This window comes from Peromyscus californicus, unplaced genomic scaffold (assembly GCF_007827085.1).
Source record: "Peromyscus californicus insignis strain IS unplaced genomic scaffold, ASM782708v3 Scaffold_15__1_contigs__length_86483966, whole genome shotgun sequence".
In the NCBI taxonomy this organism is placed as follows: Eukaryota; Metazoa; Chordata; class Mammalia; order Rodentia; family Cricetidae; genus Peromyscus; species Peromyscus californicus.
Window position 1 is genome coordinate 67,261,069 of NW_026294447.1, and position 26,701 is coordinate 67,287,769.

At 39.7% G+C, this 26,701-nt stretch overlaps 1 protein-coding gene across 1 annotated transcript in view; it reads right to left on the minus strand.

Annotated features, from left to right (window-relative positions):
* The window catches only part of Abcb5 (ATP binding cassette subfamily B member 5), a 93,104-nt gene that overhangs the window by 21,026 nt on the left and 45,377 nt on the right, over positions 1–26,701 (minus strand). Inside the window, exons 15-21 of the mRNA XM_052738150.1 lie at positions 21,880–22,020; positions 17,511–17,654; positions 16,201–16,305; positions 15,982–16,059; positions 11,420–11,503; positions 2,564–2,767; positions 307–407 (exon numbers count right to left, since the gene is read on the minus strand). Coding sequence (XP_052594110.1) covers positions 307–407; positions 2,564–2,767; positions 11,420–11,503; positions 15,982–16,059; positions 16,201–16,305; positions 17,511–17,654; positions 21,880–22,020 — 857 coding nt within the window. The remainder of the gene's footprint in view (positions 1–306; positions 408–2,563; positions 2,768–11,419; positions 11,504–15,981; positions 16,060–16,200; positions 16,306–17,510; positions 17,655–21,879; positions 22,021–26,701) is intronic.

Below are 26,701 nucleotides of genomic sequence, written 5' to 3' on the forward strand. Positions count from 1 at the left end.
CCACGTTTGTTCCACGTGTTTCATCTTACTAGAGATGGGTGAGCCATCCTAATTTCTTTCTCCCACATATCATTTCCTCCATGTTCAGAAATAAGTTGACACTGTGCCCACAGTCACGTGTGGAACCTACACTTCTTTGTTATGCTAGCCCTTGATGCTCTTTATTTTCTCTTGGCAAAGTCACATGAGAAGTTAGGACGCGCTGTTCTTAGGAAAGAGTAACATGGAAATGGCTTAGCAAGCAAGCCATAGGGTTACTTCATTTCCAGGGTGAAAGCCAGCAGAGTGGGCTTGAGTTACAGTCACCTGTGTTGGGTCTGAAGCATCTCCTCATACATTTGCTCAAAGGCTTTCTCTCTTGTTAATGATACTATGGTATGTATGTTTTCCACAGCTTCTGTTGTTATCTTATAAGGTGAGACAATAAAATATGAAATAATATTAGTGATGTTAAACTCCCTGGTAGTGAATTCCCATCTGGGGATACAGTATTTCAAATCAATAAGTTTTTCCTGGCAATTACTCTTACCCCCACCCCAATAAGATAAAAATTACTTGATGGAAATTTCTTTTGAAAAGATTTAATACATACAGTCTAAGGCCCTTAAGTCTTTACTGAATTTAATTTTAATTGTTTCCCCAGCAGAGAAATCAAACATTGGAGAGCATGTTCACATGCAAATGGGCTTCTTATAAATTATGAAACAATTCTTATAAAAAATAGCAGAGAAATCAAATAAATAATATTTCTGTCACAGAATTGCAAATCATAGCCAAACAGGATCAGGAATATCCCAACAAGGCATCATACAAAGTGGCTGTAAAATTCTTTATAAGATAAAACCACTTCCTATTTTGAAGTCTAGGAACTTAAAAAGACATGTAATTCAAATATAACTAATGTTTCTTTATGCTTACATAGTGTTCAACAAGAATGCAATTACATGGGTTCCAGAATGGGGAAGGCTCCTAGCTTACAATAACATTTGAATCTGAGTTATCCTCATTTTGTTTCAGACTGCCTCTGTAGACTGCCATTTACCTGCTGAACCATCTCGCTGGCCTGGTCTATATTTTAAGTTGGTCTCTGGTAAGTTGACTTACTGAAAGCAATAGGGACAGATTCAGATTGCCTAGTTTAATGGCAGTTACTAATTGTACAATCACAGCTTAATGTCATGACACAAAAATAAAACATCAAATGGCACATTTATAACAAAAGCTCATGACACAAAAAATGAGATAAAAAATCTAATTAATGTCAATAATTAAGAAAATGTTCAAACTATCACCGTTTTAAAAGCATACAGGGAGGGCTAAACAACTCTTCACTGTCTCTGAGGCAAATATTTGCTAAGTAGTTCAGTTTATCCACTACAAGCGGACATTCCAAGGCTCCTTATCAATAGTGTAAGAAATGTGGAAAGGTCCAAGGGTCAAGCAAACCAGATCACTAAGTAACTGTCTGCACTTAAGATTTATTTGTGATGTTTTATACTATGCTAGCTCTAATCCAGCTACTACAATATGGACTATAGATGACAAAGTTATTTTCATATTCAGAGGATGGACATCAATTGGCAAAGAGCTTTGAAGCAATATGAAGAGAGAAAAACCCCTGGAACATGTTGCAGCTTCTAAAAGGCTGCCATGATAAAAAAAGGAATGTAGTATGCAAAGCTACCCAAACAAAACAAACCACAGAATACCTCCCCACCCCGCTACCAAAGCATTAAAACACAATGCAAGAGTAGGAAGCCTGAGATAGTAATGCATGGCTAGCCACCAGAGGAACAGGTGAGTAGCAGATGGGTGAATACTGGACATTATATCACTGTACAAGGAGGATGCCTGCATGAGGTCAGTCCTTCCGCCAAATGACCCTCTTTCAACACAGATGGTTACTCTATGGCAGTATTTTCCTAAACCTCAAACATAGTGATCACTTTTTTGACTGTGGTTGATCCTGAGAAGCTTAAATGTGCCAAAGAATTTTCTATATAATTGCATGAATTGTTCATTTTGATTATACAAAAAGATAGGTAGTATTTAGGTATTATTGATTTCATTGTCTTGTATTCAGTAGCTATTTGATTTCCTATACATTTTGAAAAATAAAATGCTCAGAATTATCATAATTTTAATAATTCAGTCAATAGAGGACAGGGAATCATGGCATTAGAAAATTCCCCTTGACAGTAACAGTAATAATGGATGGCATTGTTATGTGTGCTTGCTATATTCTGGCTGCTGTTCTAATTGTTTTGTATAACGATGCTGTTTTGTGTAATACACAGATCTGTAAACGGACACTCTTACTATCATTCTCGCTTTACAGAGGAGCAAACGAAATGTGGCAAATGTATACATAACATACTTGTGTCACATGTGTAGGAGCTAGCTCAGCTTTGTTCTGAGTCACAGACCATGTTCTGTAACACACCTATTCCTCGTCCAGCACTGGTCCACATGCATTTCAGCATGTACACAGCACTCTACAGATTCCTAAGAGATGAAGTCATAAAGACGTGACTAATGATGGAAATAAGAGCATGTACTTAACCTTTCCAGCACGCTTAAGTTCTTGCTTATCCTTGTTGGCAAATCCAGCCACTGCTGCAGTTTCAATCATTCCCGTCACTGCAAGTACAGGCGCAAAGCTGAGAATCAGGAGTGTCATCTCCCATCCGTATACGAAGGAGATGAGAACAGACAGCACCGAGTTGGTCACATCTTGCATTATGATACCAAGTCTTGAAGTCGCTGCCTAGAATCAGACATATTTGGGGTAGGGAGTGAAATTTAAAAGAATTCTTATACGTTCCTGTAAAATAAGGTGCTTTTAAACTTCTACTTGGACTTGTTCTTAAAGATTAATGAGGGCACATATTTCGTGAAAACCTGGTTAAGGAATCCTTTCATTTTTCCATTTTATGTTCAGTATTGAGACAGCCACATGAAATAGCGTCTGTTCTAACACTGTAGGAAGACTATAGAAGCTTTGGCTTATTTGAAATTAAATATGACCTGCTTTGTTTGTTTTGTTTATTTTTTGTTTTTTGTTTTTTGTTTTTTTGAGACAAGGTCCTGGTGGTCCTGGAGCTCACTGACCAGGCCGGCCTCAAACTCCCAGAGATCCACTTGCCTCTGCCTGCTGAGTGCTGGGACTAAAGTTGTGCATCACCATATCTCCACAAATATGACCTGTTTAAAGGTCACTCTGCTTTTTTTAGCTGTGTAGGATTTCACATTCTGATTCAAATGAAGTGTATTGTAAGTTAAAGTAACGGTTTCTTTTGTCTCCTTAAATATGTTCCTATATGCTTGTGTGTGTGTGTGTGTGTGTGTGTGTGTGTGTGTGTGTGTGTGTGTGTATGTGTGCATACTCTATCTCAACCCTAACATACTTGGTTTTCTTTTAAATAACTAGTTTACTATTATTATTATTATTATTGTGTGTGTATGTGCTGCCCACACAGAGAGGTCAGAGGACAGCTTTGTGAGTTGTTTCTTTCCTTCCACCTTGATGTGGACTCTGAGAATCACATTCAAGTTCTGGTTGGGCTTGAATGACAGGTGCTGAGTCATCTTTCCAGTCCCCTAACTTATAAACTCGTGAAGAGAATGCTGGAGCTTGAAAAAGAAGCAGGGTGTAATGGGTATTGTGAACAACAACAAGAAAATGAAACATAAGAGTGAGTTAGTTTTTTTTTAAAAGATTTGTTTATTATGTGTACAGCATTCTGCCTACATGAATATGCACGCCAGAAGAAGACACCAGATCTCATTACAGATGGTTGTGGTTGTTGAGAATTAAAATCAGGACCCCTGGAAGAGTAGCCAGTGCTCTTAAACTCTGAGCCATCTGTCCAGTTCCTACCTGTGTTTTTACATGAGGTTTCACACTGTGATTCTGGCTGGCTTAGAACTTGTGGAAATTCTACTGTCTTTGTCCCCCAAGTGCTGAGATTACTGGCATGTAATTGTAAGTAAGCATGTACCATATTTGACTTATAATTTTCCTTAATAGGCTTATCTTTCCATGTACTATCGCAATGACTACCTTTTCATGCATGGCACCATCCTCATCTTGCTCTGGCTTCCCCCCACTTTTTTGACACATGCCTGCAAGCCCGGTTCATCATATCTAGGCTCTAACATCTACCCTGCTTCTTCTCCCACAGAGACAGAAGACCAACATTCAGCTATTGTAACCCAGCTGTGTTGAATGGAAAGATTAGAGGCTCTCTTTCACTGATGTGTGCGCTTTGAATATGATATTTATCATTTTCTTTTTTATACTTAACAAATGGGTCTCATTAAGTAAAGGTGTAAGCGGCAATATCAAGACAGAAAAGAAGGTGGAAACATCATAGTACAAGGTAAGAAAATAATCTTTAAATGATTAGAATTGTCTTTATTGTTGTTTTATAAGCACTACATGCTTAAGGTGGGTGTGGTAGCAGAAGCCTTTAGTCCTAGCACTCAGGAGGCAGAGGCAGGTGGGTCTCTATAAGTTTGAGCTCAGATTGAACTGGTGAATTCAGTGAATTCAAGCTACATACAACTCATACATACATATGAGTTCAAGGTCAGTCAATATTATGTAGTAAGACTCTATCTCAACTCCCTTCCCCCTCAAAAGGCCCAAACGAAGGACTACATGTCTTATGAATCTTCCTTTGGTGGGGAGCTTGATACTTAGGCAATCCACTAAAATGTTAACTTTCTTTAGTGCTATGAAGAAAAATAATGAGAACAGATTCTCACTGTGTGGTCCTGGCTTGTCTGGAACTCTCAGTGTATATCAGCAGCCTTGAACTCATAGAGATCCTCCTGCTTCTGTCTCTCAAGGGATGAGGTTAAAGGTGTGTGCCACTACACCCCGCCAGCCACCTGATTTTTGATGAAGATGCCAAAAAAATGCATATTGAAGGGAAGACACTGTTCTGGCTGGTTTTCATGTCAACTTGACAGGAACTAGAGGCATCTGAGAGGAGGGAGCCTCAGTTCAGAAAAATGACTCCATCAGATTGGGCTGTAGGCAGGCCTGTAGGGTGTTTTCTTAACTAGTGATTGGTGGAGGAGGGCCCATTGTGGGTGATGACATCCTTGAGCTGGTGGTCCTGGGTTCTATAAGAAGGCAGGCTGAGCAAGCCATGGGGGGCAAGTCAGTAAGCAGCACTCCTCCATGGCTTCTGCATCAGCTCTTGCCTCCAGGTTCGTGTCTTGTTTGAGTTCCTGTCCTGACTTTGTCAGTGATGGACTATGATGTGGATGTTGAAGTGTAAGCCAAACCAAACCTGTCTTTTATAAGTTGCTTTTAGTCATGATGTTTCATCATAGCAATAATAACCCTAAGACAGACATGCTCTTCAGCAAATGGTGCCTGGAAAATGAATGCCCACATGTAAAAGAATGAAATTATATCTTTATTTTTTACCCTGAACAAAACTCAACTACAAATTGGTCAAGGATCTTAATTTCAGACCAGAAATCTGAACTGCTAGAAGATAGATTCTTTCACAAACTTGATGGGTTTTGCAAAATTGCATCTCTCACAAATTATACAGATTTCAGTAAACTGTCAAACAGTGATGGTGGTGGTGTGGTGGAGAGATGACTCAGCAGTTAAAAGCAGATGCCGCTCTTCCAGAGGACCTGGGTTCAATTCCCAGCACCCACTAGCAGATCCCAATTGTTTGTAACTCCAGTTCCAGGGAATCTGATACCCTTACACAGACACACATACAAGCAAAATACCAATGCACATAAGATAAAAATAAATAAGTTATTAAAAAAACAGCCACAGGGGCCATAACTGGTAAGAAAGCTATGTACAGAGGAGTGGCCAGCCTGGGCAAATGAAGGGGCTCTCAGGATGCAATTATAGTAACATTTTACATGAAGGGAGGTCTGCTTCTGGCCAAGATGGAGTAACAGATTCTTCTATCAGAAACAAAAAGAAAGTACATGGCAGGTTGGTTGTCAAGGCATTTCACATAAGGCAGCCAATGGCAGAGATGGCAGACAAACGTAGTCATTGCCTCAGCTACTCCCTTAAGTTTTCAGGGCAGTGGAGGCATGTGAACTGAAACAGAGTACAGCAGACTCCAGAAAGGAAAGAGGGCTAAATCGAGACACCAGCACACCAACAGAAGGTGCTTTTTGAGTGCAGCTGAAAAATGCATGCACATGAAGACTGGGAGTATATAGAGAGTGCCTGACTAGAGAGATTTGTGATTCACAGGGCTTTGGGTAGAGTGCACAGAATGGTCTTGCGTTGGAAGTAGACTTCAGTCATGTTGAACAAATTATAACATAAACACTTGAATAGAACAAACCCTTCCGAGGTGATTTTAACTTACTGAAGAATAAAATTATATATAGAAAGATGAAATACCTGCATCTAAATTGCCAAATTCCTAATGTGTAGTATCTAATAAAAAATAACTAGGTGTGCTAAAATGTAGCAAAATGAGACTCATAATAAGGACAGAAGTTAATCAACTGAAATCACTCCAGAAGTAACGAAGGGTTAGGTGCTAGGCTGTCTCACTCACACTTAGACTCTAAAAACAGCAAGTTCATAGAAAGAGGATAAAGAGGTGTCAACCAGACCCTGGCCCTTTAATGCCATGCTTTACAACCATAACATATCATGAGTCACTGTGTGTTCTAATTCAATCACACGGCTTTTGGTTTGAGTGTTGTGACACTATGTACTAAAAAATTAAAAAAAATATTTAAGTATTACCAGAGTGAACACTCATCATAACACTCCCACTTTGTAGGAAAACAACATTCAGAAAAAAATAGGAAATTTGAAATGGAATATCAGAATTTCTTCATAAAATATGAAAATGAGACTTAAACTAATTTTCTAAGTGGCTTATTTACCAGCCAAAGAAATTGTGCATAGACAATAGTTAAATTAATTACATTTGATTGTAGCAGTGGAAGAGATGTATCCAGAATGCAAACTTTGTTATAACACTATTGTTGGTTAATAACTATTGCTCAGAGTTGAAGATATCAAAGGAGCAACATCAATAGTGAATGTTTGATAACTAGATTATTTTGATAGCCAATTAGATGGCACACACTTGCTACCTTGGGAAGCTGAGGCAGGAGGATCTTGAGTTCAAGGACATCTTGGGCTATATAATTTAAGGCCAGTTCAGGCTACATAGCAAGATGCTTTTTCTTTTCTCTCTCTCCCTCTTCTCTCTCTCTCCCTCTTCTCTCTCTCTCTCTCTCTCTCTCTGATAGTATTTCTATATTAATATAAATATACATAAATATAAAGATTACATATATAAAGATTTATATATAAAGATTCTTCTCTGCAGTGGGTTTCCTGGCTAACATTGAATTTACATATGTTAATGCTAATACTCAGGTTGGTTCTGTTTTTGCCACATGGAGCTTAAAGTGACTGAAAAGTTAGGTAATGTTAATAATTCATATGTGGAACAACTATACATGAGAATACTTTCAAAAACCTGAGAGAGAACTATGTTAACATAACCTGAGTAGTGGTAGTTAAAATATTTAGAAGAAGAAATAAGGATTAGTTGGACAAACAGACAAAAGCTTGCCAAAATTAAGAATGCACACTATATTTACTCTGTGTTATAATTCATCAGTGTGCTTTTTGTGAAAAATCATTAACTTTGTCACTGAATTTACCATAGTTTTGGATGTCAGATTTTGCTACACACTTGATAATCATTCTTAATAAACTCAGCCTAAAACCTCAGGACAGGATTGTAATTATATGTCAGCTTATAGTGTGCTAAATAAAGTCATTTCAATAACTACTAATGTTGCTTGACTCAAAAGGACTATCAAGTTGTTTTATGTACATCCCATGTCAGAGTGAAATCAAGAAATGAGGTCAGCATTGTCCAAGTTAATATGCTAGCACAAACTGATCAGCTCATTGTCCCTGGAATTAATAAATGAAGTAAATGTTTTTGATTTCTTGAGGCAACATAATTATAGCTCTGATGAGCAGAGCTCTTGGCTTCAGTATTGGGTCTGATGGTGGCATAAGTGTGCACCATAGTGTCAATAACATTTTTGTGTGTGCAAAAATGAGGTAAGACCTCTGGTTGATGAGTTACTAGAATGCATAGAAATAACAATACCTTGTAATTTTTGTGGAATCCAGTTTCCAAAAGAATCTAAAATGGATTTACACTTTTATTAAAACTGCTTATTATATAGGAGTCTGTTGACAGACATGTGGGCAATAAGCCATTACCTTGGGCTAAAACAATACTAGTTAAAAAGGCTGTGCTATTCAACTCTTTTGGGAAAGATGTTGTCATACGACTGCATTTCACCAATGTGTTTTGATCATTGTTCTCAAAGCATCTAAAAGTGACAGGGAGAATATCTGTCAGCAAAAAAGAATTTGTTGGACAAATTCAAAAAAGCTGACTGCATGTACACATATAATATAATGCATATAAGATTTTATATTTTGAGTCACTAGTTAAAAGTTTCTAAGACATACTATTATTAAGGAACTGTCTTATAAAACATTCATCCTAATATACTTGGCAAACTATAACTGAAATTGCATAATACAGAAACTGAAATATGATTTATCTACATTCATATGATAGAAATATGAGACCAAATTATTTCTAGACTCATCTCTAATATCTCTTCTTGAGAAAGGAATTAGAGGGCAAATGAGACAGGCAAGTCATTCTTTGTCTGATATGAAAAGTATCCATCACAATGGGTGTGAATTCACCATTATGCAGTCAAGCATTTATATGAACTCAAATTAGTAGAGAGGCAGACTCAGTCTCACACTTAGATGTCATTTTACCTTTGAAATTCATCGAGTTCACAGTGTCTAGGACCTGACCATTTATTGCTATTGCTATTTGAAAAAGATTTATTTATTTTTATTTTATGTGTCTGGGTGTTTTGCCTACATGTAATGTCTGTGTACCATGTGCACGCTTGGTACCCTCAGAGACCAGAAAAGGGTATTGGGTCCTCTGGGATTGGAGTTACAGATGGTTGTGAGCTGCTGTGTGGGTGCTGGAAACCGAACACATATCCTCTACAAGAGCAACGAGTGCTCTTAACCACTGAGCCATCTTTCCAGCCCCATCACAATTACTTTTGATTGAAGTAGAATGTTTTGGCTCATTCAGAAGTTGTTGTAAGAGCAGTATTTTCAATTGTAATCAGGAAGTTTCAAATGAATGATCACCAGCACTAATTAGATGCTTATAAAGGGTCAAGCTGGGCAATGTTCTGTTTTTAAATTTTGTTTCGTGTGTGTGTGTGTGTGTGTGTGTGTGTGTGTGTGTGTGTGTGTGTATACACACACTTGTGTAAATGTTAAAAGACGGCTCTGTGGAGTCTGATGTCTGCTTCCACCTTCATGTTGGTTCTGGGGCTAGACTTCAGGTCACCACATTTGTGTAGCAACTGCCTTTACCTGCTGAGATCTCTAGGCCCATGAGCAATATTCTTTTTTTTCCCAAGAAAAGGTTTCTTTCAAAATATTTGAAAGATAGGCAGTAAGAAAAAATTAGCACATTAGCACAGTAAAGGAAAAAATAGCACTTTTGTGGACTGGGGTTTTGCATGGACTCACCAGGACTGACATTTTTCTGCCTAGGGTTGTAACTGGCACTTCAAATACGGTGGCTGTTCACACCAACCTATTGTCTGTTAGATGAACACCGTGCTTGATGTGTTTTACACATTTTTACCCCATGTGTGCTAGTAAGATAAAGATCTTCAGCCCTATTTTAGAATTGAAATCTTATCTAATGAAATCTTAGAGATTCTCCTTAACTTTGTTAGAGTTCATATTCTAACAGAGCTTAGAAAATTTATCTTGGACTGGGACGATGGCTCAATGGATTTGAAGGTCTAAGTTCTGGTCCCTAGCAACCGCATAACTTGGGCATGGCCATGTGCGCCTGTGGTCACGCACCACTGGAGCTGGAGACAGAAGATAGCTGGGGTGTTCTGGCACCAGCTGAGCTCCAGCTTCAGTCAGAGGCCTTGTCTCAAGGGAATGAGGAAGAGAGTGATAGAGCAGGATAGCTGGCATCCTCCTCTGACCATAAGTGTATGGGCACACATGTGCATGTACACACCCACACACCCACACTAACAAAAACAATCTCACTTAAATTAAGACCAAGACAATTTGTTTTGTACTCATTTTCTCAATTAGATTAAAATTTTGACTATTTTATAAGGGTTAATTTTGTTAAAATAATTTGAAAAAAAATGGCATTTGTCCTATCTATCTGTATCTCTCTCTATATATATCCATCTATCTGTCTATCTATCTATCATCTGTCTATCTAACATCACCATGTAGCCCAGGTTGGCCTTGAATTCACTATGAGAAACAAGCTAGCCTGGAGCTTGGAGCAATCCTCCTGACTCAGCTTCCCAAGCACTGAAATTATAGACACGAACTACCACATTTGACTAACAAGCTGTTCTTTTCCTCTTGCAACAACCCCACTCCCACACTTACTTGAGCATCATGTTCAGCATGATGCTACTGTGTCAGTGACCTGAATACGATAAACAATGTTTTATTTACCTGTGATGTGACAGGCTGATGTTATACACACTGTCTGACATGATCTGCTTAACAACCCCCACAGAGCACATCCCTGAATCTGAATCACTAGATATCCCTTTAAGTAAGGTCTTAGTTTCTGGGAAAATGAAAATTAAACTTTTTGTTTCATTGACATTTCTGGAACTGGGTAAAGTGCATGCCTTTAATTCTAGCTTTTGGAGGCTGAGCAGGATGGAGCTTCATGGGTTCGAGGCCAGCCTGGGCTGCTTAATGATGCCTTGTCTCAAAACAGTGCAATGGAACAATCTGTGCTGGGTGTATTTTCTTTCATCTTTCTACTTTTCTTGTTCTGTTATTTCCTTCTGAACTCTTGTCTCTAATTCTTAGAATCTTCTTTAGTTTTAGATTTATCCTAATACATGGGCTAAAGTCTCTTCATTTTAGGCTGAAAATAACCTGATCTCAAAGATATCCTTCAGTCTTTCCTTAAGAATTCCCTGTTGGACATGATACTCCTTGGTCTCCTTATTGCTAGGTCACCTCAGCATAACATCCAGATAGGCACAGGCACGCATGTATAGGTACACATGCACACCACACAGCATGCTGTTTAATAAATAAGACCATAGGACCGGCAAGAAGGCTCAGTGGGAAAAGACACCTTCTGCCAAGCTGGATGACCTGAGTTTGATCCCCAGGCCCCACATGGTGGGTGGACAGAACTAACTTCAGAAAGCTGTTCTCTGCCCTCCACGTGTGGGCTGTGACTCATGCTCACTCACCCACAGAATACATAAATACAATAAAAAAACTTAAAAATCACAATACACATACCCCCTGAATCTGTGCTACATCCATGGCTAATGTGGTAGTCAAGGCTCCCGGGCTATTTTCTTTATCATCATACCAGGCAATATCCTAGAGAGAAGGAGAATTGACACATAGTTAGAAAAACTTTCTTCTCGGATCTGTGATCTTCCTATTAAATTTGAAAGAACTTAGCTGCCTTATCACTTGCCAGTAAGCAGTATGGATCAGCTGACTTCTGCATCTTATTTCATAAAGCTTTATGTTTTGTATAGACTGAAGAATGTAAGACCAAATTGTGGGCTCATTACCATATTACAATATGTAGAATGTAGAATTACAGTTGCAGAATGATTATTGTGAAAAAAGGCTATTTGCCACCATAGAGAGAGTTGCAGTTTTACTTCATAAGTACTTTGTGAGGAACAGACTATTTATTTATTCATTTATTTAGGTTTTTGGTATTGGGGGTTGAGTCTAGGGCTCAATGCATGTTACATACCCATTAGCAGTGAGCTGTATATCTAGAACATTCTATTTGCATAGTAGAGTATGTCCAGTACAACTTAGAAGCACTTTCAAATATTTTTACCTAAATAGATCAGTGACAAAATTTTTTTTCCTTCTCCTTTAGGAAGGAGGCAAGATTTTACTCAACACTTTTTATGACTTCCTAAGTTTGGTTAAGTCTTAAGTACTGTGAAATAAGAGTTGGAAGGCTGAAAAACTGCTGCCTAGAAGCATGGAGTCTAAAAAAGACAGGTAAAAAACATGAGCAATAAAATCACAAGGTAAGAATTGATTTCATTTCAGCAGCTAATAGAGATAGCCCTTCTGAGCACTTCTCAGCCTGAGGAAATGATTTCCTTTTATTAAGTGTTTCCTCCTACTCACTCAGACAACACTTAGGAATTAAAAACCAGTGGAGAAACTGACAAATATGCTTCTTTAAAAAAAAAAAAGCAAAAATTGTTGGCTTGTTGCAACCCAGCCAGGGCTCTGAGGCCCAGGTTACACAGTGCTGTCAAGGAAACCAAAATAAAGCAGAAGCAGGCTGTGCATGCAGTATGAATCATGCAGTGTGTTAGAAGAATGATGTGTGGAGGAATGCGTCAAGAGTAGGGTGGGTGTAACTGAGCACAGTTTTGTGTGCCACTTCCGTGGGAAGCTTCCCCAAAGTCTTAGGTGTCTTTGGTGACCTGTGGCTGTGATCACCGTCTGTGAGTAAAGCACCCCAGCAGTAGGTGAACACTCATGAGTGATGGCTGCAGTACGGGTACAGCATCGGAGCTGGAAGTCAAGTTCTGTTAGTCTGTATCACTTGCCCTCAAATTCAGAGATTTCATCTACTTTCTAGTTGTTTCTAGACTTTAACATGACATGGAAGAAATTTTAGGTATGATATGAAGAACACAGAAAATTAACATTGAATATGTTCCAGATTCTGTAGTAACTTTTTATACCACCCAATGAATAGTCTTAGCTACCTGTGCAATCAGCAGTATGCCCAAACTGCTTTTCTGCAAGTCAGTAATTGTCTTCCGGTGTATGTGATCTATGCCAAAATATTTAGCAGGTTTTCTGGAATTTAGTTGTCATTAAGTGAAAACTGGCTTGCTTTCTGTTCTCCCAGGGGTAATATAAGTATAAATAGAGGCTATTGGGAATTTTGATATACATTTTCCCTACCAATAATTTTACTAGAAATAAAAATACAATCACACTCCAAGGAGCGTGTGGCATGTATTTTTTCCTGTAGTTGTTTCAGCTGCACCATGAGGTACTATGGTAATCCACATTTTGAGGACTGGGGAAATGGATATGCTGAGGGATGGAGGGGCTGGGCCAAGGGCAGACAGCTAGCAAGTGCCAGGACCAGGATTTGAGCTTCAGCAAAGAGGCAACAGTTCTTAAGAAATTATTTTGTTCTGCCTCTCATCTGGCTGAAGCATTCTGGTTGAGTTTTATTTCTTGTTTCTTGAGCTTTGGTATTTGGTACCTTACAACCTTTTGGAAGACGCTTCAGGCCTTTTTGAGACTTCTAAGTGGCTGCTATCAATGCTGTTATCTGACAGCCGAAAGATTCATTTTTACCTAGAATCCCTAAACAATCCAATTTACAGGGAATAGGACAAAAACAAAAAACAGAAAAAAAGCAACAACAACAACAACAACAACAAAAAAACCCAAAAAACTCAAACCCTACAGCTCTGTAGATCAATATTGGCCATTAAAAAAATACAATGAACAATATTTTCTATCATGGAAGTTAGGAACAATCAGAATAATTTTTCAACTGAAAGGCTCTTAAGTAATCACATAAAAGATAGATTGTATACCTACAGAAAACCACACCCGATTCTATAAACATGTCTACTTCAGTGAGATTCCAAAATGATCGTAAAAAAGAACTGCAAGCCTCAGCATGCTTTCGAAGGCTTCAAAGTTTTATCTTAGGACAGAAACCCAGGCAATAAAAGTTAGGTAAAATCCCATATTAGCAGTCTCCCTTGCCACAGACTTCAATGCTGTGAAGGCACTTACAAAGAAAAGACTGAAAACACTGTTCCTACACCAACCCCTCCATCAAAAAGGGCAAATGTAAGAAGCAAGAAGAATGCTGAAGGACAATTGTGAAAAACAAAAAATACAATGAAAGGGACTGAGCTGAAATTATAGGGGAATTGAATAAAGTTGGTCAAGTAGCACCTGGCTTCTTTGTTCAACTTTGCATGTTTTAGAAGGACAGAATTGATGGCTTGTAGAATAGCAAGTCCCTGATTAAGAGTGGCATTGTGCTGATGGTCTTCACACAGTTAAAACTAGAGAGGGATCCATGTTGCATTAACCACCGGACCATCAGAGTATTTGACAACTGTTCTTCAGGTTAAAGCAGCTCAGGATCTCGAGGTTCTTCCTCTTAAAACATTTTGTGAACAGGATCTGAAGAGATGGCTCAGTGGTTAAGGACAGTTGCTGCTCTTCCAGAGGATCTAAGTTAAGTTTCCAGCATATAAGTCAGGCAGTTCAACAGCCTCTGACTCTGGTCCTAGGAGTCCTGTAGCCTCTGGCCTCCTTCACCACCTACATTCATGTGCACATACCCATACAGATGTACATGCATACTAATAATTAAAAATAAAATAGATCTTTAAAAATATTCTGTGACCAGAGGGAAAGTCCAAAATAACACAGAGAAAATGTAAAAATCTACATTTGTTTGTGTGAAATATCAAGATCTTCAGGAAACAGTTAAAAAACAATTCTATGAACGTAAGTACACTTGAACTGGGGAAAATGAATTCATGAAGATAAAAACAGTAAGTCAGTAGGTGTGAAATGTAGTTTTAGTTAATTACAGTCTCACCTTAATTAAGATTCGAGGTGGGGACATAAGGTGCTAATACGTAAAGACATATAAATTTACTAAGATTTACATGCAGGGGTTAGATCTACTTTTTAAAAATTGTTTTAGGTTAGAGGCTGTTTCAAAGGTAGAGAAAGCTCTGAGCCAGTACCTTCCTGCATAGAGTGTGATGGCACTCACTGCTGGAGACTGAGTGCTGCGGTCCAAGGACCATGGAATTCCATCACACGGCAGCCCCAGACTGCTAAGAAGATGTAAAAACTGCTTTTGACAATTCCCCTGGAATGACAGTAACTCCATTTCTGAAAAAGCAATTGCCAGGCAGGAAGCTTTCCCACCGCTCTGCTGACAGAAGGTGAAGCAGGGCTTCAGTGACTACCAGCTCTCAGGGGAACCCCATCCACCTCAGCTGCCAGACTCCGCTCACGTGGGAGATTAGAACTCGATCCACCTAGTTTAGCCATTTCCAAGAGTGACTGGTCATTGGCAGCAGTCGGACCTTCCAGGCACACAGACGCTATCTGAGCTGAAGACTTTCTCCACAACTGCTGAGGGACTGTGGGACTTTAGAGTGTGGAGAGAAAAACCTTCACGGGCCCATAGATGAGATCTTAGGAATTAGTGACTCCTGCAAGGCTGCTCTGAGGTCCCCAAGTTCCTTTTCAGTTTTAATGCATGGTCTTTCTTTCTCATCCCCTGACACAAAGTGTTGCATTAAAGAGAAGCTAAATGAAATGAATACTAGTAGACCTGAAGTCTTTGTTTTATTTTCAAAACTCATAATTTGGATGTGTTTTGCTTTGGGGATTTTTTTTTTTAACTTTAATTTTGTGTATGTGTGTGTGTGTGTGTCTGTACATGGGTATGTGCATGTGAGTGCAGTTCCCCTAGAAACCAGAGATGATCACATTCCCTGGAGTCAGAATTATAGGTAGCTGTAAGCTACCTGACGTGGATTCTTGGAACTGAGCTCTGCTCTACTGTAAGAGCAGTGTGCACCCTTAACTGATGAGCCATTTCTTCAGCCCCTGGATATGCTTTTACTAGGAGAATATGCTTATAAGAATGCTGAAGACAGATTTTGCTGCCTAGAACAACAAAAAATTATGCTTTTCAATGATCTGATACAGAGACTATTTCAAGAAATGAGAAAAAACTAAAAGTTAGAAGTTTGACAATAAATCTCAATTAAAAGAAGAAAAATTCCACTAAACGCACTGACCTGGTACAGCATGGCTTTGAATGCCAAGTGTCTTAATCTCATGGCTAAATTTTCCTCTGCTCTGCCATAAAACAACCCCTAGGAAACAAACAAACAAAAAAATCTACATTTATTATTAACTTTCTTTGTATCATTCAGTTATTATATTTCAACTGAAACAGAGAAGATAATGTAAACATGGAATCCTGCCCAGAGCTGGTTAGTCAATTAAAAGTTTACCTGCATCAGGTAAGTAACAAGAGCAACAATGCCCAAGATGACTAACATCATGGAGTAGAGTTCTGCATCATGTTTTAATGTAGTTTTATTTTTATCTTCAAACATCTGAGAAAGAACAGAGTTTCTATCAGAAGCTTGGAGGAAAGTGCAAACAGAAAACAAAATGACCTCATTTAAAATGTCCACATATATCAGGATTTCCTACAGGGATTGCAACATAAGGAAAAAACTACGAATTTCTGGGCCAAAAATTACTGTTATTATTCTCTGTTTACTTTAAATATACAGGATAAAATCAATTTACTTTTAATTTCCCTACATTTGCTCTGTAAATGTGTTGGACAAACAAGTCTTCTATTATCACAGTATTTTTTATTATTTGACTTTTTTCCTCTCCCCCTCCCTGATTTGTGTATATTTGTGTGAATTTGGGCATTTGTGTATAGGTCAGAGGTTAACTTTGGTAGCATGTTCTTGCCCTCCACCTTGCTGAGGCAGGGCACCTCCTCTGTTACTATACTGCGCACTCTAAGCTAGCCATCCATCAGCTCCTGTCTCTGCTCAGATCTTGCCATAAAGTGCTGTATTACAGATGTGCACTACATTTGGTTTTTAATGAGGGTTCTAGAATCAAATTCAGGTTTTCAGATTTGTGTGGTAAGCACTTTACCTGCAGAGACAGCTTTCTGACCATATAGTATTTTTTCAATGAGATCAGCAGTTTGAATTATTGTTTCTAGTAACTTAATAACTCACATTTCTAAATTTTCATCTAAAGTGAGATATCTGTATGTGCCCCTAGAAATTGTTCACAAAGTTAAATACTACACACACACATTGGCACAGAATGTACCTGTGTATGAGGCTGCTGAAGACAGTGTGGGTCTAGTGATTTCCTGAACCAGTCCACTCTTCTGGGGCTTTGGCAAAATCCCAAACTCATATTCCCTATCCCTGAGCTGGCTGGTAATAAAAATTTGTCATTGTTTGGACAGGTTGAGAAGAGAGAAGCTGTATCTGTCTCTTTTATTGCGCCAGTGCTTAGGAATGCTGATACAACACTGGAGTCAGAATTAGAAAACAAAGCAATTTCTCTACAGCTCACCCAGCCAGCAGGACCCAACTGAACATTATGAGACAGCAATGGTTCATCTCCCAGGCATGGGAGCTGCCTTTCCTACCACAGACCCTGTCCGAGGGACGACCCACAGAAAGTTCTGGATGCCCCTTTGCGGATCAATATGCTACAGCTCTGTGTTCTCTGACTATGCTTAAATTGCAAAAAGCATAAACAAGTGAGTTTTACTTACAGTGACTAATTTTGCAAAGATGATAGAAAATGTTGGGTGAATAGATCCATTTAGGACAGAAGCCAGTGTTCCCAGAACCACAAAAGGCCATTCAGACTTGTTTAATTTAAATATTTTTAATAGAGAAACTTCAGGAAGACTTGTCTATAAATAAAACAAGTTGGTTAAGAACAACATCAGTCTGAGGACATTATGGAAGCCAGGGAAGTGAGGCATGACAAACAGAAGCACTCCGGAACCTAGCAAATACAACAGATGGCAGTGTACAATCGTATTTTCTTAGAAAAATTTACCACTGTTAGTACTAATGATGAGCCTCAAACATACTTACATCCAAGTGATGATCTGTACAATGTCAGCTTTGGAATTCCACTCAGTTGCTATCACTAAGAAAGTACAAATTGGGGATGGAGAGATGACTCAGTGGTTGAGAACCCACATGGAAGCTCATAACCACCTCTAACTCCAGTCCCAGGGAATCTGATGCCCTCTTCTGGCCTCCTCAGGCACTGCACACATGTGGTGCATAAGCATACACACAGGAATAACAACCATACACAAAAAATAAAATTAAAAAAATAAAAAGAAAGTACTTACTAGGTCACATGTCAGGTAGTTAAGAATCGCAAGAAATAACAGAATCAATTTTTCTTAATCTTGTTAGACTGGATTCAATCTCATGCTCTAATAGAGGATAAGAAGTCAGCAGACAAAGTGCAAGAGGTCAATGTTTTACTAGGGTTTTAGTCTTGAAAGTGTTCCAGTTCGGTTGGATGGCATGGTGTGAGGGCATGCATACTGTAAAGTGCACAGGCTGAGTGCTCAGAGCAAAGACTGAAGTGACGGCGTCCCATTCAGTACATGTCAGGCAGCCAGGAAAGCTGTTACACTCATTACATGTTTGATTCTGAATTAGTATGCAGCTGTCATGCATTCAGGAACATTTTACTATTGTCATTTTAAAAAATTTTTGGGGTTCTAGCATTCAGCTCAGTGTCCCCATATGCAGTTGTGAGTGACAGTTTTAAAAGGTGGAATTTTATTTTATTTTACTTTTTGTTTTGCCCCTAGGATTTAAAAAAAATGCAGGTTTTAAAAAAAGGGGTATTGGTTAAACAATGTTAACAAGACAGAAAAAAATAAAATGAAATAAGACAAAATAAAAATGAAAAATCTCTGTAAAATCATGAGAAATGTCATACCTAGTATATTATGGATTTTAGAATGTCTTAAGATAACCTGATGTAAAAATATGAGATACGAATTTTCTGTAGAGATGCAAACCAGTCTGATAAAGTTAAAAATCTCCTAAAGAATTAAAAATTTCATCTCATCTATTTTTGAATTTTATTGAGTTATAATTTGCACATAGCCAACTGCACATACATGTGTATTTTAGGAGTTTGGAAGTAGCTAGGTATTGATGAGACTGTTAACACAGTTACTGTAATTAACACAACTGCTTCCCTGGAAGGTTCCTCCTGCCTTTTGCAAGCTGCTCTCCTTAGCCTCTCAGATGCCAGTCCAGTTCCTTACCCTGTACCCACCTATACCACTCACATTGTGTTTCTCGCTTTGTGATGGGGGTGCTGCTATTTTCTTATTTTAATGCTTTGGGAGTTTTTAATTTAGCCTGAGCTCAAGTCCTACAGCAGATAAGTGGTTTATAAATACTTTCAATTTATGGCTTATCCTGTTACTTGAATCTGTTTTATAAATGGAAATGTTCTTCACTCTAATAATGTCTAATTTATTATTATTTTTCTTATCAGTATGTTTTTGATAATATATCTAGGAAATCTTAATGTCATAAAGACTTTCTACTGGATAGTCACACATAAACTCAATGTTTTTACACTAATAAGTGTGTGTGTGTGTGTGTGTGTGTGCGTGTGTGTGTGTGTGTGTGTGTGTGTGTGTGTGTGTGTGTGTGTTTACATGTACACATGCATGCCACAGGTATATGTGGAGGTCAGAGTTCAACTTTCAGAAGTCCATTCTATTCTTCTACCGTGCGGTGCTGGGGATTGAACTCAGGTTGTCAGAAGACTTTACTCACTAAGCCATCCTGTCAGCTGGTTTTTGTTTTGTTTTATTTCACTACTGATTTTTTATTAACTGCTAGATGCTATAAATTTTACTCTGCTGGGTACTTGAAATAAATGAAAATTCCTATGGCATCCATTGATGATATCCACAGTTATTGACAATCTGACAGTAGTTTATTTCTTACATTCACAAAGTAATGTTAAACCTTTTCCAAGGGCTAATGGGGAAAGTTCTGATTTTTTTCCTCATTCAGATTAATGACCTCTGATTTCTATCCAGAGAGCTTCTGTGAGCTTGTGGACTATATACTAAAAAACAAAACAAAATAAACTAACATAAAAGCTAAAAAAAGCCACAAATAAACAAACAGCAACAACAATAAACAAAACAAAAAAAGAATAGCATTCAAAATTGAAAATTCTTTTCTTTAAAAATTTAAAAATTAATTTTATTAATTTATTTTGCCCACATGCCTATATGTGTGTGCATGTGTGCATATATGTGTGTGTGTATGTGTGCGTGCGCATGTCTGGTAAAAGCAAGCCCCTTTACCTGCTGAGCTGTCTTGTTGGACGGAAAATTATTTTTATGTGTTTATACAAATGAACCTTTAGAAAAATAAAAGTGATAGAAAAGAAGGGGAAAGAATAAGTGTGAATATCAAGAAGATCACATAGTAAAAGGGAATGCATTGTATCTACAGTGTGAAACAGCTGATTGGCTGTGTCACACAGGGCATCAGGAGGGCTGGGGTACACCATCAGGCAGATGAGAGGGAGAAGGTGGGCGGGGAGACAGCAGGAAGAGCCAAGGGTGCTTTAATCTGAATTGTCTGTTAGCACTAGGAAGAAGAATGGCTTTCTAGTTTGGGAGGTAACAGTGGGCCCAGGACAGCTGTTGGGGGATTGGCAGCTGGAGGCTAAGGACACTGAAGCCACCACACAGGAACTGGCCAGATGAGGGACTTCTGGTCGGAGGTAACAAATACAAAACAGCACAGAGGGCCAGTAATATGGGGCTGGGGAGAGGGAAAGCTCTGGGGCTCAGGGAACCCGGTGGAGGGAGATGCTTATGACAAGGTGTGCTGGCTGGTTTGTTTTTGTTTGTTTGTTTGTTTGTTTTCCAACTTGACACAAGCCAGAGCCATTTGAGAGAATCTCAATTGAGGAAATGCCTCCAATAGATTGGACTGTAGGCAAATCTGTGGGTGCATTTTCATGTGGGTGGTCCCAGCTCACTGTGGACAGTGCCACCCCTGGGCAGGGGTTGTATAAGAAAACAACCTGAACAAGCCATGGAGAGCAAGTCAGTAAGCAGCCTCCATGGCCTCTGCTTCAGTTCCTGCCTTGAGTTCCTGTCCTGACCTCCCTTCATGATGGACTACAACTGTAAACTGAAATAAACCTTCTCTCCCCAAGTTCCTTTTGAGCATGGTGCTTATCATGGCAATAGAAACCTAACCAGGGAAGGTACTGAGAACATTCAGCTGTGGGTCTGGAGCCCAAGGTGGGTTAAGAGGAAGGAGTTAAATTGTGATAGAGAAATGATACAGGGTAGGGTAGGGACTTAAGAGAGTACTGAGTGGTGTTGGGGGCAGGGAGGGATAAAGCAGGGTGACCTTTGTCTTGGGAGCAGGGAAAAGTATGCCTGGGGACAAGTATCTCTATCCAAGGAGCTGTATCAGAGGAACTGTAAGTGGGGGCTTGTCTGCCTCCAGGCTGTTGCAGCGGGAGTGGCCGGTAAAAGAGACATTGAGATTAGTTAGAAACCCCTCTCCACCAGGACTACATGCAGAGAAAGTGGGTAGTATGTAAATGACCAATCAAAGGTCATGATACTGGGCTGGATGCAACTCTCAAGCTCACTTCCATTCTTAGGTGTGCCTTTTCCTTCTTAATAGTAGGTTTAGATTTCTATGACTATTCACTTGTTGCTGGTCCAGTTCTTTGTTCCTAGACACAAGGACCTGGAAGTCCCATTGGATGACCTCTAGATTCAGTTCAGAACATCTTGACCCAATTTAATCTGGGGTGGCCCTGGTGGTGTATCCCACACTTCAAGATGCTGTTTTAATCCATGGATTGCCTTCTAGGAAGGAACGGCATATTTTTATAAGATTTTTCCCCCTCCCCAACAAAGACCTTTGACATAAATGTGATTCATTAGATGACCTCCTTTGTATCACAGGGAAAAGAGAGCAAATGTTTTGTGGACTTAATGGTACAGTACTAGTTTATTTTAAATCAATTATACATTTTATAAGGATTATTTGGGCATTGGAGAACGTGTATGCAAGCATGTTGACAGGTGACCCCATTACCTTTTGATGGTGGATGGCTTCCTCAGACTGGTCAGCGCCGGGGGGCTTGGTGCTAGTCACATCACACAGAGAAACAGAGCTGGTATTTCCTTCAGAGGAACACATCTTTGACTCCATTTGTTCATCAGCTTTTTTAATATCCTTAAATGAAGAATGTATAGGCTGTCGTAATGATGCCTTAAAAACACAAAGGCAGGGCTAGGGAGATAGCTCAGCTGGTAACGTGCTCAGCAAACATAAGGACCTGACTTTGGTCTCTAGAACTCAAAGTTAAAAAAAATAAAACTGGGCATGATGGAATGTACTTAGTATCCTAGTGCTGGGAGGAGAGCAAAGGGTGCTGCAGGAGGGAGCTGGGGTGTGGGAGCAGCTGGAGGGTGAAGATGGGAGGGGTAGGTAGAGATAAGTTGATCTCTGGGGCTTGCTGGCCAGATAGTCCAGCCTACTTGGTGAGTTCTAGGGCAGTTTTTTCCTTCCTTCCTTCCATTAATTAATTAATTAATTAATTAATTAATTAATTAATTATACAGTGTTCTGCCTGCATGTGTCCCTACAGGCCAGAAGAGCAAGCCAGATCTCATTACAGGTGGTTGTGAGCACCACGTGGTTGCTGGGAATTTCTGGAAGAGCAGTCAGTGCTCTTAACTACTGAGCCATCTCTCTAGCCCCCTAGAGACTCTTTCTTAAAAACAAACAAGCATCTCTGTGAGTTCGAGGCCAGCCTGGGCTACCAAGTGAGTTCCAGGAAAGGCGCAAAGCTACACAGAGAAACCCTGTCTCAAAAAAAACAAAAAACAAAAAAACAAAAAAACAAAACAAAACAAAAAACAAACAAGCAAACATATCCATGCAGGTACACACACACACACACACACACATACAAAGGAAAAAATACAAAGGTATTCTGCTGTGTCACTTTAAAGCTTGTGTGTGTGGCCAGGAACTGAGATCTTAGGAGATAATAATACTTTCCTGGCCAGCAGCCACAGTCCAATCCAGACTGAGATTTCAAAGCAAAATGGATATGATGCATTGCAACTCCTTGAGAAAAAAAAATACAGAAAAATCAAACTAATAAAGTGTTAAAATATAGATTAGGGTTAAATTCTAAGCTAGATTGCATTGGACCTAGTTTTTCTTTTTCTTGCTATTTAGAAAAATGAGGGCAACTCCAGTGAAACCCAGAAGCAGTGCTTACCATCGTCCCCTCTAGTGCAGGGAGCTGGCAAGAGAGAACGGGAGCTCAGACAGGATGGGAGAAAGATAGGGAGATGGAGGCAGGGTCACTGGGCAAGGAGCAGTGCACAGGACTACATTCCAGGGATGCTCAGATTCCTCAGCAATCTGAAGAACAGTTAATGAATCACACAGAAGCACAGTGAACTTTTTTTTTTTTTTTTTTTTTTTTTTTTTTTTTTTTTTTGGTTTTTCGAGACAGGGTTTCTCTGTGTAGCTTTGCGCCTTTCCTGGAACTCACTTGGTAGTCCAGGCTGGCCTCGAACTCACAGAGATCCGCCTGGCTCTGCCTCCCGAGTGCTGGGATTAAAGGCGTGCGCCACCACCGCCCGGCAGCACAGTGAACTTTAACCAGACTGTCTTGCCTTAACATCTGTAATCACACACTCTTTTATGCTATTATCATCACCTTTTCTGTTATTTTTCTACTGCAGAAGAAATCTTTTATTTGACTATTTTTTTTTCTTCAGAAGTTATTTAATCTGTGGAAATTTTAAAATAGAATTTGACCTGCTTTCATAGTAAAGTTTTCTAAGGAGGAATTCTATTTTTGGTTAAAGATAATTTATTTTTCTAAGGAGCTTGCTAGACAAAAGAATGATAAGGATGGGGGTGGGTGGTAAAAGTTTTAAGTAGAGACGGGAGAAAGGAAGATTAAGAGCCAATCAAAACTAAGGAGGTATGAAAACTCCTTATGGAAACCTATTACTTTGTAAGGTAACTAAAAAATATATATTTTTTAGCCGGGCGGTGGTGGCGCACGCCTTTAATCCCAGCACTCGGGAGGCAGAAGCAGGCGGATCTCTGTGAGTTTGAGGCCAGCCTGGTCTACAAAGTGAGTTCCAGGAAAGGTGCAAAACTACACAGAGAAACCCTGTCTTGAAAACCAAAAAAAAAAAAAAAAAAGGAGTTTGAACATAAGTACCCTACATGGGTAAATGAAAATCTTAGTGCCAGGCCTCAAACACCTCCTTACAACTCAAGGAGTCCTCAGAGACCTCCAAAGCAATGCAACCTGTTGACATTGCTCTTGGTTGCTTGCCAGAACTAGAGGGTAAGACCCTATTGTTGAAGATAAAACATATTTTGATTGTAAGACACAGAGAAACCAAGCTGAGACTGGCCTGAGAAGTTCCTTCCTGCTGGCCAGCTTCCCTAGTGCTGGGAGGCTTTCTACAGGAAGCTGGGTGGTGGTGGCGGGACAGGGAGCGGGGTAAAGGCAGCAACAGTCTTACCCAGTACTGGACCCTGAGTACTGTGATACTGACCTACCAGGCAAGGTGATGCTGTAGAGGCATGAAGGTTGTTGAAGAACCAACTGCTTTCTTATCGGATCTGAGGCCTGGACACAGGAGGGAATTGTTGTCTAATACCGTAAAATTGCTCAAAAGCCCACAGATGGGATGGTCATAAGTCTTAGGAGGGAACATGTGTTGTTAAATGAACATGCCAAATTGTCTTTTAAATATTTATGTTTGTATTCATAGGTTAGTGCTGCTCTCAGTCTTGGCCAGAGAAGCCACCTTCCACAGAGGACATCAGTTAATATGAGACTGATCACTGGCTAAAATAGCTGAAAACAAGTGACTGTTGGGTGCTTAGCTCTAAGTTGGACACCTCAGGGCTCAAGGAGCATGGTAGAAGAAAAGGCAGAGGATGGGGAAGAGAGCTTGCAGTGCTGTCTTCTGGACATGACGTGGCCATTGCGTTCACTAACTCACTTCGGCCATGGTTACCTGAGCATCAAGCCAGCAAGGTCAGCTGATCCTGCAGGCAGCACTGGCTGGACTCATTGGGTTGCAAAAACAGAAAGAAAGAAAAGAAAAAGAAAGAACAGTACATGGAGGTGGGACGGAGATGTTGAGGAGTATGTTCCAAAGTTGAGCTGGAGAGGGATGGAGATACATTTTATACATGTGCAAAATTGTCAAACTACCGATAAAAGACATCCTAAAAAATGCATCTGAACCAGGCAGTGGTGGCACATGCCTTGAAACCCAGTACTCTGTGAGTTTGAGGCTAGCCTAGTCTATAGAGCGAGTTCTAGGATAGCTAAGGCTACATGGAGAAACTCTGTCTCAAAAGACAAAACAAAAAACAACAAAGAAAAACAAAAGAAATTTCATCTGTACTGGATTTATTTATTCTTTTAGATTTATTTATTTATGAAAAAAAAAGGGTGTTGGTTTTTTGTTTGTTTGGTTGGGTTTTTTTTGCCTGAACGCATGTATATGTGTGCCTGGTGCCATGGAGGTCAGGAGAGGGCATCAGATTCCGTGGAAATGGAATTATGGATAGTTATGATCCATCATGTGAGTGCTTGGAACAGAACCTGGGTCCTTTGCGAACAGCTAGTGCTCTTACCCACTAGGCCATCTCTCCAGCTCCTCTGGACTTGACCTTATTTCATATCCACAAATGCACAAATAACTCCAAATACTTACAAGAGTTAGCTCAGTATTAATTAATTACTGTATTTCCCTCATGTTGGTGATTAGAAGATAGAAGCATAGAGAATTTAAGAAATTTATCCCAGGCCCTAAAAGTGTAACCTCACAGAGTCAGCTGGCAGTGACGGCAGCTCATTCCTCAGCTACTGTGTCGAGCTACTTCTCAGGTTTTCTTCCCTTTTCCCACGTGTATGTGCTCTCTGTCTCTGTCTCTCTCTGTGGTGGTGGTGGTGTGTGTGTTTGTGTGATGTGAATGTGTCGTGTGTATTTGTGCTTGTGAATGTGGAGGCCCAAGGTCAACAATGAGAGTCTTCCTTGATCATTCCCTACCTTATTCATTGAGGCAGAGTCTCTCAGTTGACCCCAGAGAGTGTTGACGTGGTTAGACTAGTTGGACAGTTGTGTACTGGGATTCTGTCTCTTCTGAAATTATAGCTCCCCCTCCCCCACCCAACCCCACACCGGAGGGAATCTGGACTTACAGCCCCACCTACTGGTAGTAATCTGAAATTACAGAGGTCTGCCACACTGGTGGAAATATGGAATTACAACCCCCCCAGGCAGACAGACAGACAGACAGACAGACAGACAGACACACACACACACACACACACACACACACACACACACACACTGATGAGACTCTGGAATTGCAGTCCCCCCAACACTGGAGGGGATCTGAAATTACAGGGGTCTGTCACACTGGAGTGGATCTGGAATCTGATCCTCATACTTGCAAGGCGATGCCACCTCCCCAAAGTGATCCATCCTCCGTTCTTGGATGCTCTTAGCAGTGTTGGCTTTGTCATCGTGATGGTTACAAACTCTCAGAATGACTAATTTTGACACTATGAGCAACAGTGGCAAATAGATACACCCAGAATTTGAAAAAAGAATCACTTATTTGTGTGAGTTCATTGAGCATTAAGATCACAATGTGTTCCATCTGAATTGACACAATTTTGGTTATCTGAGAATACTAATCTACTTCAAAGAAGGTGTTAAAATATTTTACACAACTGTAATTTCCCCACATTGTGAGAACCTTTAACTCAAGGCCTAGTAATGGACTTTCAGTTTAATTTTAACAAAAACTAAAGATGTGTTACTCCAAAGAAAGCCTGAGTGTAATGGTT